Raw genomic sequence first — 15,074 nt, forward strand, 5'->3', positions numbered from 1 at the left:
CAAACAAATTAGTGAAATGATTGTTGATTGCAGCCTGCGGGAAGTTGGGACAGAGTGACGACTGAGATATTTGCTTCTCTAAATGTGATCGTGAAAATGACTTTACTGTGATGGACTTCTAAAAAAAACTATGAGAAGATATGTGCTTGATTAGCATTTCTACGGATGGGAACAGAAATGAGGCTACGAACTTCTGCTATGAAGCACAATTGATTGGTCGTCCCTTACATGATAAAGGAGCTAAACAAATTATCCTCCCAACCTGAGAACATTTTATAAGCAACAGGAAGCTAATCAGATAGTAAACAAATCCTTTGGAGTAGATTAGATTCAAAATGCTGTGACAAATGCAAAAACATAATCTCGTACGCTTTTCAGTTTTTACAAATGGGCTGATGATTGTTCCCTTCCTGACTACCAAAAGGAACACTTAACAGCTTTTGATAACAAAATCAGAAGAAATTCCCGGTGAGGATTCTGAGGATAAGGTCCTCAAACACGGCTTGGCAGGAAACTGCCTTTCCGCATTCCGAGGAGGGAGAAACTGGTGAGGGGATGTCGAAGTGAGGCCCTCCTCTGAATCTGGAGCCTCCTGCAGACACAATTTTGGAACCGATGCCACTCATTCACTTTCATCCGCTCGTGTTGGTTTCGTGTACTTTGTATGTTTGGGACAGTCATGAAGAGAAAAGTTCCTCAGTCCTCCAGATGGGCAGAGACCAGATCTACTGTGGTTTATGGTAAGTTCTTGTGCATTTTGAAGGTTTGAAACACATTGATGAGCAGCAATTATCGTTCTCTCGTAGGATTTTTTTCATTTATTTTTTGCGTTCGTTCGTAAGTTTGAAAAATCATTGTTCAAAATAATAGCCTTCAAGAACGTAAATCACAGGACAACAGATTTGAAAATGAAAACTAGATTTAATTTTGTACGAAAAGATATAAAAGTTTTTGTCAGGGGCTTTTATTTTCACTGATATTGCAGCTTTATTCTCATCCAAGCGTCCTTCTAGACATGTATTGAGGTTACAGATGCTGTATGCTTAAATGCAGTGGTGGGCTGTCAAGGCCTTCTCTGCTGGCCTAACATAATCAAAAAAATCATGATCATATTCTTCACATTGACGTCATATTATATCCTAGTGTTGAATTTTTAGGTTAGAATTTGTATCCAATCAGAATTCAACTAGCTCGTGTTGCTAGGCAGATTTCATAATACCAGTGGCACACACTATTCATCCGAAGCCTTCAGATTCAATCGTGCGGGCGTCTATTTTGTCTGTGTGAGGGGTGTTTACAGTTGATAGACAGTTGCGATAGCCAATCAGATCACGAGTTGATAACAGTAAGGTCTTCTCGTTGGCTTTACGTTGAAGGTGATGAATGCGGCTTGTGATTGTATACTCACATGTGAGGGGGCAGTGCTAAGCGGAATCCACACACCGGGAAGTCGTAACTGGCAACCGTTTGAAAATCTAAAATATGTTCTTGCTTTTTTAAACCACAATGGCCGAAGGAGGGAAAAGTGTGGATTTAATTGCAGATACACTTGCGAGGCCATTTTCAAGACGGACTTTTCAAGAGAAGCTTGGTTGTCCAGCACTCAGTAGTGTACAAGTCTTTCTCTATTTTTTAATATATATATATATATATAAATACATACATACATACATAGATAGGTAGATCGATAAATTAAATGCATATTTGTTACTTTCCACCACGGTTTAATGTGTTCTGTTCATCAGCACTGCGTTCAGCCACATTTAGCTCATGGCGGATGCTCACCCTGGGGGCCGAGTACGAGGACACCTGGGCCCTGGCACGTGACAAGAGGTGTCCACCCCGTCAACGGGCCAAAGAGCCTCCTGGGGAGGCGCATGCTGCAGCTGTAGAGCCTCGGGAGCCTTCATGGAAACACTGCGAGACCAACACGACCAAGTATGATACTGTTGTACATTTGGATGGAGCAAGCAGAGCGCGGACCAGCGATGGGTTGTGCCACCTTGTACACAAGCACGAAATGGAGACAAACCCATGTTGGGTGGGCAGGTAAAAAAATATATAATCCTGAAAAAAAATCATCATTAACACATCCAGAAACATTGGCGTCTGTAAAGAAAAAAATATTTTAGTATGTGGCGTTATAACGAAAACGAATTTAACGCTGACCATTGTTGACCATATTTGAAGTACAATAAAACCTCCCAAAATAATCAATTCACATTTATCAAAACTAAAAGACAAACATACTTTGTATTTTGTGTGTAGTGGCATAGTATGATTTTCATATCGTAGTCGTGCAATTATTTTTTTAAACCAACAGTAGCGATTTAGTGTGATCCAAAATTCCCCTTCATTATAACGTATAGTGCGGCATGCCATTGAACTGTGTTGCAGTGCGTCAAATAAACCACTAGATGGCAGTCACGCAGTAGCTGGTGAAATTGTGTTAATGGTTTCTTCCATCCGAGAATGAAACTTGATATGCAATTCGTAGTAAAGTGACGATGGCTGATAACAGTTTATAGATCATTAGGAGACATGCAATTGCTGTATGGACCAAAAGTATTTACGTGTATGTATTTTTTTTTGGTCTAAATATTACAAACTAGACCCATAGAATACCCCACAATTGGTTGTAAATTAGATTTATTTTTAAATGAATCTTTATAATCTGATTTCAAAAGCATCAGCATCATTTCCGGTAAGCAGTGCGCATAAAACAATTCCCACTGGTAATTAGTGTTCCATACAGGTCTTGTTTGTAGCAGTGTGTGATAGCTTTTAGTAACACTGTATTTTAATCATGTCAGACTACATGAGTGTATTGTGTCTCCCTTGGCCGTAGGATTTGGTACACCTGCTGATTGACTCTCAAAAAGGTGTTAATTTAACATTATAAGATTGTAATTTACAGTGGTGTCTAATTACAGTACAAATTATATTGTACTGCGTCATGGGTTTATATAGTCATTTAAATTTTAATTAACTGTAATTACGTTCGCTACATCTGATTGGTGTACAAATTATGGCCACATCAATGAATCAGAATCAAACTTTTATTTGTAATGGTGCCGCAATGCTGCAAGATTAAAACCTGAACCTAAAAATACCACTGGATAAAAATTGGGTTTTTATAATCTGAAAGTATTTTAAATGTGCAGTCCGTCAAAATGAAAAGGAGGTGATGAACTTCCCCATCAATCAGAAATGTTGATTCGGCATTGCTTTTGAATCCTCAGCTACCGAGGTCTCTTTCTCTTTTCTTCTCTTCTCCGTCATATGGTCGATTTTTAGCAAATGAGGAATGGGCTTTTATATATTTATTTATCTTAGATTTTGAAAGGCGATATTCCAACTTAGTTGCAGCAAAGTTCCTGAAACCCAAGCGAACAGGTCATCTTGAATCTGGAGTGTCTGCGTAAGGGTGTGTTATCAAGTGCATAGCCTGATATGTTGTTTGCCACGCCCTCTGTCTCTGATTGGTTGCTCTCCTCGCTGGCGGTACATTTAGCCAAGTCAAGATACAAAATGGGAATAGAGAAGGCGGATTTTTTCCACAGATGATTTTACTAATGTAATACTGTCAGATTTATAATGACAGTTTTAACAAATAGGACAAAAAGTGTTTGTTTTATTTTTCAATCTCAAATACAAACTCCCCTTTTAGGTAGAAATGAAGATATCCTAAATGTGTCAGAAATACTCAGGTCAAAGGAGAAATCGTGAAGAAATTCCAATACTAGACTAGAAAAGTAGATGCTCTACAGCAGTAAAATTAAAAATCTACACAGATTTTTTTTTTTATCAAAAAGAAAAATAAGACTCATTTGGCCACAAAACAGAAAAATAAATCATTGCACACAAACTAATTTGCCACTTCGCATAATTTGTGGCACAAAAGCCAGAAATGTCAGATGGTGGGCAGTGCACTCTAACTGCTGCCTCACCTGCTTGTTCAGTTTTTCTTAAGTAGAGCTGTCTGTTCTTTTTTCTTTGTTCGATTAAACGCTGTCTTCTCCTTTACAATGAGATGGTTAGTCAACAAATTACAGTGCAAACGGTAAAAACTTGAATGTGAATCGTGTCCACTATCTTGCAATCAGTCTTCCACGTACACATGAAGTGTAACTTAAAATTTAATTCACAATAATGTAATCAGGAAATTAGAACATCTCTTCTTGCGGGGTACACAATTATATTGACAATGTGACTAAGCAAATGTACTTATTTATTATTATCTATTCTGCACTTCAACCCCGTCAGCCGATTTGTACAGACTCGCCCCCTGAAATGTGCAATAGATTTTTTGTATTTTCTTTTTATGGACAAGGTTGCTACAGGCTCTTATTTGGAACGCTACATTTGACCCTTCTGTCCATGTTTCTTGTTCCGCAGTGTTAGATTCCTTTGAGGCAGTCTCCTTGTCTTTGGAGCATGTGGTTTGCCATATTAAGCCATCCGACTACCCGTATGTCGCCGACCCTCCTTAGTTCTTTAAGGACGTTCTCGCAAGTATTGGTGAATCGATTTCGGCCATTATCAACAGCAGTCTCCGTTGTGTTATAGTCCCCCAACATTTTAAACATGCTGTGATGCAACCGCTGCTTCAGAAACCTGGCCTTGATCAAGATGTGCTGTTGAATTTTCGACCCATTTCTAGAATGCCTTATATTGGAAAAAGTGGTGTACTTACAGTCCAAATATTTCTTGGAGAAACATAATGTCATGGAGGTTTACTAGTCAGGTTTCAAGATGATGCATAGCACAGAGTCATCCCTGCTTTGAGCTTTTAAGAATATCCTCCAGGCAAATGACACTGGAGATTGACACGGTGGACCACAGTATTCTTCTGGGTCGTTTACAGCACCAGTTGGGCATTCGTAATAGCGTCCTCGAGCTGATTAGATCCTATTTGGCTGGCAGGGCCTTTTGTGGTCGCTGAATCCTGCTCTGCGCCTCTGTCTTATGGTGTTCCGCAGGGTTCCGTTTTGGGGCCCTTGCTGCTTTCGTTGCATACGCTGAAAAAATGCATTTCCTTTCATTGCGAGTCAGATCTATGTCCGCTGAGCGAAATAGTGCTCTCTCCTTAAGATCACTTTTGTCCTTTCTAACAAAAATGAAAATCTGCATGTCACTTAATTTCTTCTGTCAACGAAAAGAAGACAGAAGTTACAGTGTTTTGTCCCAGTGTCCCTTCTACTTTCAACCCTGTTGACCTTGGCCCGCTGGGATTTTATCTAAAGCTAACAGCTTGGGTTTTAAATTAGATCAGCAAATGCGTGCTGTTGTTCGAACCAACTTCTTTCTTCTTAGGCAGCTGGCTAAAGTGAAGCCCTTTCATTCTCACCAGCACTTAGAAAAAGTAATCTATGCCTTTGATTGCCGGAATGCACTTATTTTGGAGTCAGCCAGTCCGCCCTCCAACTGGTCCAAAATGGTGCTGCACGCCTCCCAATTGGAGCTCGGAAGACGGATTATATAACCCCAATTTTGGCCTCTCTTCACTGGCTCCCAGTTCACTTTAGAGTTTGCTTTCAGATACTTCTGTTCATCTTCAAATCTTCAACTGGCCTCGCCCCAGCATACTTCTCTGAGCTCCGCCACCCCTACGCATCTGACCGCTGCCTCAGGTCCATGGACCACATGCTGCTGGAGGAGTACTTAGCGCAGCCTCAGGGGGGATTGTGCCTTTTCTGTTGCTGGTCCTTCCCTGTGGAATGACCTCCCATTGAATGTGAGGCTAGCCCCTTCCTCTCTGTTCACTTTTAAAACCCGTTTGAAGACACATTTTTATTCTTTAGCTTTCGACTCAACATGAAACTGTTGCTGTTCTGCTGTTATTCTAGTATCTATTGTATAAAATTGTGTTCTCATTTCCTGCTCATTTCTATTACACCATATGTCAAGCGCTTTGTTACAGCTCCAGCTGTTGTGAAATGCGATATATACATAAAGTTGTCTTGTTTTGTAGCGTAAAAATGTATCATTCTGATGCCACTGACAATGACACGTTTACCGTTTGAAAGATGAAAATGATTTTGAACAGCAGAGCGATTTTTGCAGGTAATCCGATGTTTTGTTATTTGTGTCAATTGTTTTGAGAAATTCATTTACAGTTTTGCAAATTTAGAGGATGATTCCAAATATACGAAAATCTATAACATGTCAAAATCAATCAACAATATCGGTTTTCCCTGCTCGAAACTGGATGTACAACTTTCCTCCACATTCCAAAAGAAAACATGACTGGTCGGTTGATTGACCACTCTAAATTGTCCCTAGGTGTGATTGTGAGTGCGAGTAGTTCGTCTTTGTGTGCCCTGTGATTGACTGGCAACCAGTCCAGGGTGTCCCCCGCCTACTGCCCGAAGACAGCTGAGATAGGCTTCGGCAGACTCGGTGGCATCTGATGCTGATACAGAGACAACCACACACAAAACAATATTGTTGGTGAGGAGAAGCGGCTCAGATAATGGTTGGATGGATGTGACCTTAAGTTCTACACTGTAAAAAATGAGGGGTGATATTTATTTGGAAAATTCTAGTGACGTTTTTTTCACTCTGATATATGTAAATATTACTAGAAGGGTTTTGAAAAAATAATAAGAAAAAATAAACAAGAAAAAGCCTCTTAAAGGAAGTTAGCTTTTACTTTTTCACATAGCTCATTTCATACACGAGGTTACTCAATGTGATTGAGGATTGAACTGACAACCTCCAGATGTGGAGACAACTGCTGTACACCTGAGCTGTGGCTTGGCTATTTGGGATATATAGTTGGTATCTCCAAAAGGAAGCCACCAATAATATACTAACGGACTGTAGCAGTGGCATGGCTCAGGTGTAGCGTGGCCATCTTCCAACATTGAGCTTATGGGTTCGATCCGCTACCGCGTTGAGCTCCTTTGTGTATGAATTGTGGCTTCCACCTTGGAGTGACTTTTTAAATCTAACGAACTTGTAAAATGTATGGTAAAAACTCTTCTTGTAAAATTTATTTAGAATTTCTGAGTGAAAAAACTTTATTAGGATTACTCAAGTAAATATCACTCCTCATTTTTTACAGTGTATTTGCAGAATAGACAGTCCATACTGCCATCACCTCATCATCCAAGAACACGTCCATAATCTATTTTTTTTGGGGCATTTTCCGAGCACATGCTCTGTCAACATAACTACACAGCTGCTTGTCCCACCTCACAAAATCTTGACCGATTCACTAGACGACTTGTGTGACGTCTCGCCCGGTTCAATACACAGAATGATATAGTCCGACAGCGCTACCGCCATAAATGACAAAAAAGTTGCATAGTCAGAGAAGACCATACGTTTCCTCAAAACCGTTATACTTTTCTTTCATAAACGAGGGAATGCAATTGTGTTATATGTGCAAAACAGTGAAATTGATCTTGCATGGCTCAGAGTTCCTTGGATCAGGCAAACTACAGCCCGGGGGCCACATGAGGCCCGTTAAACGATTTAATCCCGCCCGCCGAACTTGAAAAAAAATAAAAGAATAAACTGTGTTTATGTTTTCTAAATACTGTGGTGTGTCAAAGACATATATTTTGTTGTAATGCTTTTGTTCATTTTCATTTAAAATTAAATGTTTTTTTTTGTTTTTTCTCTGGTGAGGTGAGGTTACCAAAACACTCAATCCATCTGCTCCTGGTCCGGCCCCTCTGTCAAATTTTAGAAGTCATTGTGGCCCACCAATCAAAAAGTTGGCCCACCCTGCCTTGGGTACTAGAATCGCCCCTGCTTCCCACCACAGAATGAACTTCATTTGTTGTCCTTCCCTTCATCGTCTGCTGGCTGACGATGAAGGGAAGGAGCACTGAGCGCTCCGCTCACTGATAGGCTCGCATTGATCACATGCGCTCTTCCTTATTCCACCATGGGTGAGGGTGGAGGATGAGGGGTGGGGGACTCGTGGAGCCCTGAGCCGTCCCTTACTCCCCCACGCAGGGAGTAATCAAACACAATCCACAGGACAACGCTCGCGTCAGATGTGCTCGTGTCATAGTTGCTCGAGGCTATAGAAAGAAGGCGCAAGAGGGGATGGTCGTATTGTTGGACTGACCCAACCCTCCCGGTAGAAAAAAAAAATAGAAACGACATTTCAACTGGTGTTTGGCCGCATCCAAGATGCTGACATGATGTGGAGACGTGATTTCTCTCCTCCGTGGATGCAACAGCTTCAATGAAGTGATCTCGTCTCAACAGCTGGAGTCATTTTCTCCTCTTCTTTGGTTTTTAACTTTTGCATTTTGACATTTTAAGGAGGATGAATCAGCGGAAAGACTGGAGCATTTAACACCTTCCAGTGCGCTCTCAAAGCCAAAAAAAAAAAAACCAACAACAACAACAACTGTGCTGTGTGGATGAAGTGTGTTCTGTTGTGATGCGTCTCTCCTCCATTTCCACTAAAACTACTTCGGATTTTCCCTGCTGGATCTGTGCGTTCCCAGAATGGCTCGTTTCACCGAAGATCTCCCCACCCGCTACGGAGGGAGCGCTGGCGGCGGCGGCGGCGGCGGCGGAGGAGGAGGAGGGCGAGGAGCGCCGGGTGCGGGAAGAGGGGGAGCCCGCGGTGGAGGCGCTCCGAGCGGCCAAAGGATGTACAAGCAGTCGATGGCCCAGAGAGCCCGGACAATGGCCATTTACAATCCGAACCCCGTCAAGCAAAATTGCTTGACTGTCAACCGCTCCCTCTTCATCTTCCGGGAGGACAACCTGATCAGGAAGTATGCCAAACGTATAACCGAGTGGCCATATCCTTTGCAAACGTGCCGGCATGTGCACCGGGAGTCTATGCAACATAACCACTGAATCGAAATCCACAACAGCCTACAGGCCTTTTTTTTCTTCTTCTCTCCCAGCGAGGTTCCTGATAACGCTCTCTACACGAGACAGTAAAAGTCCCCTCCCGTGTTATACACCCACAACCCTCCCACCCGGGTCTATCTATACCTTGATTCCTGTCCGCGCAACACTGACTGCACCTGTCGCTCCGAGGTTTATCTCTGAGCAGCATAGACGGTGCCGGAATAGTACCACACAGGCGATTAAACATCACTTATTAAAATATATATATTGCTATTGTTGTGCACTACTTTGAAATGATGAACGATAACGTTGCAGCGCTAGCGAATCAGCCCTCCCATGACGTCGTCATGTTGTGCGTTGAAACAGGCGGAAAAGAGTTGATGCGCAGAGGCTGAGTTACAAGTCCTCTCCATGGTGCTGAAGTCGCCCACGCCGCCTTCCACGCCACGCTGGGAAGGCTGCAACAAAACATGGCCATTTAAGCGCTTAGTCTTTTTGAGAATTGCAAACAAGCGGTGGCTTTGCTTCCTTTTCAAAATAATTTTCCTCGCCATTTCATTATTATTTTTGAAATCCTTGTTTAAAAAAAACCCAACAACAAACAAACAAAAAAAAAAAAATCCACATCCAAAACACATTAAAAATGGGGTCAATGCAACAGTGGAACCCTGGGTTAAAAAATTCATGTTGTGAACAAAGTCATATTTCCCATTGAAAATCCGGCAAATAGAATTAATCCGTTCCAGCCTTCGGACAAAGTTATTTTTATCTTGTTTTTATCGCCGTGTAGTTATAAATAAATAAACTTCAATAGAATATGGATACGAAATCCTACTTTTTCATGTAGAATGAACATAACCTGTTTGTGAACAAATCACTGAGCAACATCTGGGCCTTTTAAAAATTGTAAATATGTAAATACCTAGCGCGCAATGCTAAGTTCTGTATGATCAGCAAGTTATTTTTCACATTTCCACATCAATTATTATTTTTGTACATCCTCAATTATTTGAGGAACATGTATTGTTGATACAGTCCTGTCTTTAGCTACACCAGCCGTCTTTTTTGCCAATTTGCGCTTAAAAATAGTACAGATATTTAAAAAAATCTAATTGTGCAGTGAGATCACAATAACAAACACCATCCAATGATAACATCGTCTGATTATGCGTCCTGATGACACCACCACTCGCACTTTTTCATTTCTTTGGACCTCTACTGAGGGCTAATTTAGAGAGAAAAAAAAAAATAATGCTTACGTTGAGCCCTATAACTTCGGCGTCATTTGTTTCATCAAAGATTTGAGTCATAAGCTGAATTGTTCCTAAACAGGAGCGTTTGTGATTTGAGATTCCTCTTGAGTTATCGTTTACTCCGAAAACGTGTATGTTTTGCTTCATTGAAGCGTGACCACAGGTGTGAATATGAGCGTGAATGGTTGCCTTGCAACAGAACAGGGTGTGTCCTGCCTCTCTCCCAAAGGTCAGCTGGGATAGGCTCCAGCTCACCCGTGAACTGAATGAGGACCAGCAGTATAGATACAAATGAAAAAAAAAATAATAGAACAACAGGTTTCTTAAATGACTCATTTTAAAATAAGCCGGTTATGCATACTTTACACTCATCTACACAAATTTGGAATCTACTTGCACAATGTGTTGGAAAAACAAATAGTCAAATAAGTGTGTCCTCAATCGTGCAGTGTATTCTGACGGACACTTTGAGAGAGGTGTTGAGTTTACAATGTTTGTTTTTGAGGTTGTAGTGATGTCCAACTGCACTGCATCAGAAAAAGCCTAATATTTTGCCATTTGGCTAAATGAGGTACGATAAGAAACACCGCTGAGTGCACTTGTACACCACTGCTATGCTGCGATAATAAACGCATTGTTGAGCTAACTCTCTGAGAGTCTGCACTTCTGCCAGGACACTAAATTGTGCTGCATAATTTCTTGTCGTGAATTTATCTAGCAATCTGACAAAAAACACTAGTTTTCACCATCATAACGGTTGCAATAAGAAGCTTTATAATCAAAGATAAGAAAGTAGATTTTTATTTATTTTTTTTGCAATTGGAATCAAACCCATTTCGAATGATACATTCACTAAATTCTTCCTGACCGAATTTAACATCCGTCATCTTCCAGTGTGATGTGAGTAGTAACACTTCACTACATCTTGGCGTGAAGGGTCATTAACTTGTTATTTCTTTGCATTTCATAACCTCTCAAAGGGACCTGACCCGTGGGCAATGACCTAGTGAAAATGGAAGGCAGAATGAGCCAGCCATTGAAAATAGTTTGAAATGGTCAACCATCTGGAAAGATCATGAGCACATGTATAGGATGCTTTCTTTCTTTCCAGAAAGCCTTCAACCAGATCATTATTGAAGCTTTCTGCTTTAATGCACTCAAATGTAAATGTAATGGCATTAGTCATTCTGCAACATTCTCAAGGACTCAGAGGCAAGCCCATGGATTTGATTAGTGCATTGTTGAGTGGTACGCAATTTGGGAATAATAGGAATATGTAGACAGGAGTGGTGGCCCCTCAAATGTTCATACACTATATCGGCCAGCCTGGTGTCGTAGTGCCGAGCGGCGCGAGTGCCTCATAGTTCGGAGTAGAGCTGTAACGATGACTCAATGAATCAGCAAGGAAACGATTATCAAATTTATCAATAACTATTTTGATAATCGATGAATCATTGAGAGGCCTTATTTAATTTAAATTTGTCCAAATCCTTGGAGTTTCAGCCTCTCAGACTCATTATCTTTGTGGTTGTCAAAATAAGACATTTGTAAACATCTGCTTTTACTTTGGAAAACAATGACAATTCACACCCCCAACATGTTACGGAACAATCCAGGAACAGGATCATGATTATTTCCCAGAATGTTTATCTGTTGATTTAAAAAAAATGTGCTGTTTTTGAATAACAAAAGCATGTTTTTAATCAATCTGATTCGTCGATTAATGGGCAAAAAAAATAATCGACGGATAATCGATTATTAGAATAATTGTTAATTGCAGCCCTCGTTCTGTAGTTTACCATCTGCATCTCTACTCTGACCTTTTGCTGCACTTCAGATGCCCTTGTTGAGCTGTTTTCTGACTCCTTTTCGAAATTCTACAAACAAAGTGTTTGTAGGTGCGAACGTGAGTGTGAATGCTTCTTTGTTTGCATGTGTCCTGCCACTGACAGGCGACCAGTCCAGGGTCTACTGGACCCTCTTTAATAATGTCAGCGGAGTTAGGCTTCAGTTCACCCAACATGGGGTATTCAGTAGAGAACGGATGTTGGTATGCATGAAGTTTCTTGCTGGATAATAACTATCTATCTATCTTCAAATTTAACACTGAGTTTAAAATCATAGGTGTAGTCTAGACTAATGAATAAATGGACTTTTGTCCATATAGTCTACTTTAAATTCCATTAGATGATGTTTTAATGATTAATGTTGTAATGAAATGAATGCTGCTTGACGTTCAAGTGCTCCTTAACCCTCCCACTCCGTTTGAATACATGATCTTGGCTACAATCATCGCCAACTGCATCGTCTTGGCCCTGGAGCAACATCTACCTGCCAGCGACAAGACGCCCATGTCGGAGCGCCTGGTAAGTGTTGTCTTCCTACACGCACTTCTTTTAGACTTGCAACTGCAAAGAAGCCATTTTTTTTCTCATTTGATGCAATTATGTTTGGTAATCTTCCTTCCCTGAAGAGTGATGACGAGCTCTCTTTGCTTTCCACCTTGCACAATTTCAAACCATAAGTTAAACTCTGTGACTTGCATGACACAATTAACCGGAGTGTAAATTAAAGACACTGCATGTGGGTAATTAAAAATTCAACAGCCTCGTGTATCAAGAATCGGGGGGGGGGGAAATAGCACATTTTGTTATCGTTAGCCGCTGTTGTTCTTCGAGGTTGCACATTGGAGTTGAAAATAGCTTGTGTTACAAAGAGCAACAGCTTTGTGTGGCTAACTTAATGAATTCCTGTCACATTCACCCACCTGCTCCTGCCTTAAATGGTCTCCGCAGCTGCGCGCGTATTCAGCACACAAGATTTGTTTTAACAAGGGCAACAAACTCGCAGTCGGGACTTGGGAAAGTAATGAGAGTTGTTCAACAAAGAGGGATCATACTATCTCGGTGCCTTCTTCACCTTGATCATGTAATGAGACAAGCTGCCATTTAATTAGCGCGGGGAATGAGGTTTTATTCATGGGACAGGGTTAGCCAATCAGAAGGTGGGCGGCAACCATAAAGCAATTTTTTTTTATTTATTGTCCAATGTTTCCATTTTGTGTTGCTAGACCTCTGTTTAACGCGCTAATAAAATAACAGAGGCAACTGAATGGAATCTCATCAGATTCATCGTTCAAAATTAGGAAATTGTTTATTGCGCTCCATCAAGTAGAGATCCTTGACTCATGTTTTTTTTTTTTTTTTCGGGATCCTAACCAAGCGTTAATAAAATTTCTGCTCAGGCACCACATTGTTACTTTTACATCCTAATGCTAACAAACTCACTGCAATCAAAAGACAACCTTGGTAGCGCAACTTCAGTATTCAGCGGTTGTGACTCCCTCGTAACTTGTCTAAACAGCGCAATATGTTGCGCCTTTCCTCCTGATACAACAACGTTTGTCTAACATGTCTATTATCACTCGTGCTTCAGCGTGGGCAGACGACGCTATAGGAAAGGTCACATTTCTTTATAGTGCTCTGGCCTTTATGTGATTATTTATGTTGGCGATGGCTGGGAGATTCAAGGGGGTTGGGGACAGTGTCTGTCAGGTTGAAGTATGCTGGAAACGAGTGAGGAAAACCAAAGGCGAGTGGGAGTAGGCATGAGATAGTCGCTGTTCAAGCCCTGCTCGATGAAATCGGAAAAGAAGTATTATGCATCCACACCTCTTCCAGGTCGCTTCCTCGCTTATAGGGAAAGGCCTTATTCAGTCACCCAAAGGACATGGCTGAACTAGACTTGTTGATTATGTGACACGTATATTTCTTAAAGTGGAAGTCAAGTCGGATACTTGCTTTGCGATAAAATTTTCTCTGCATCTACTTGTCGAAACATAGTATTCTGGTTTCTATAGGTTGGTGGAAAAAGAATTAAGCAGATAAATCCCCCCATTTCAGCTGACGTTATATACAACACTGCCCCCTGCTGTCAACTGAAGTTGACGTCAAAGTGCTATTGCTTACGTCGCGGATCACCTATTTTCGGACCTGTTTGGTCAAATCTGAGAAAAAGAAAACATCAATATCCAGATAGCCTTGTAACTGAAAAAGATAATGTATAAAAAACAGTGCTGTCAAGCGATTACATTTTTTTACCTAATTAATCACAAAAAAATCCGTAATTAATTGTGAGTAATCCCATTTTTTCTACTACTTTTCTTTTTTTATGAAGGAATTCTAACAGGTATTTAATTGAATAATATCTTGTAATTAATCACCAAATATGAAGTGTATTTGAAATCAAAGGCTGTTCTAATAGCTTTCTTTGAATACAATGTAAATGGAGTCATCTTTCCAGGCATTTTTCTTAGAAACAATTCTCAAAATGTATGCAGTACATTTAGTTGTAAGCAATGCACTCCAGCAGTGTTGGTTTGCAAGGTCCAGTGGTAACTTAAGCCGGGGTGTTATGTTCTGAGATGATGTGCGAAAGATGAACAGCTAATATGATAGTGTTTGAATTTGGCTTTGCAAGATATGCAAATTAATTTTTGAAGTAAATAAAACCGACTTAACTGAGTTAAAATATTTAATCACGTGAATTTTTGAAAAAAATTAATCTTGAGTTAACACTTTAATTTTGACAGCCCTAATAAAAAAAAATATATATTTTTTTTTTGGGATGGATGTTTGTGTCTCAATTGTTTCTTCACCCCAAATCTTAACGGCACAGGTCGACTGTTATTTGTCCCACAACCAGGAAGTAGTCTGCGAACCTCTGGTCTACAGCTGTGTCAAAAATTCACAATCTGGTTCCTCCGAGTCAAGTCAAGTCAAGTCAATTTTATTTGTATAGCCCTTAATCACAGACAGTCTCAAAGGGCTTTACATAGCCACAATCGACATCCCCGATCTTAACCCCCAGGAGGGCAAGGAAAAACTCACAAAACCTCATTAGGGGAAAAGTGAGAAACCTTGAGAAGGGACCACAGATGGGGGAATCCCCCTTCCAGGATGACCAGGCTGCAATGGATGCCAACTGGGC

The 15,074-nt window shown here is 40.7% G+C and overlaps 1 protein-coding gene across 1 annotated transcript in view; it reads left to right on the plus strand.

The window, feature by feature from the left end:
* Positions 1-600: 600 nt before the first annotated feature.
* Positions 601-15,074, plus strand: part of cacna1bb (calcium voltage-gated channel subunit alpha1 Bb) — a 152,235-nt gene continuing 137,761 nt past the window's right edge. Inside the window, exons 1-4 of the mRNA XM_088281236.1 lie at positions 601-740; positions 1,746-2,049; positions 8,475-8,776; positions 12,345-12,451. Coding sequence (XP_088137362.1) covers positions 665-740; positions 1,746-2,049; positions 8,475-8,776; positions 12,345-12,451 — 789 coding nt within the window. The 5' untranslated portion in view covers positions 601-664. The remainder of the gene's footprint in view (positions 741-1,745; positions 2,050-8,474; positions 8,777-12,344; positions 12,452-15,074) is intronic.

Source organism: Idiotropiscis lumnitzeri, chromosome 18 (genome assembly GCF_059441095.1).
Source record: "Idiotropiscis lumnitzeri isolate Australia: NSW breed Sydney's pygmy pipehorse chromosome 18, RoL_Ilum_1.0, whole genome shotgun sequence".
Classification (NCBI taxonomy): domain Eukaryota; kingdom Metazoa; phylum Chordata; class Actinopteri; order Syngnathiformes; family Syngnathidae; genus Idiotropiscis; species Idiotropiscis lumnitzeri.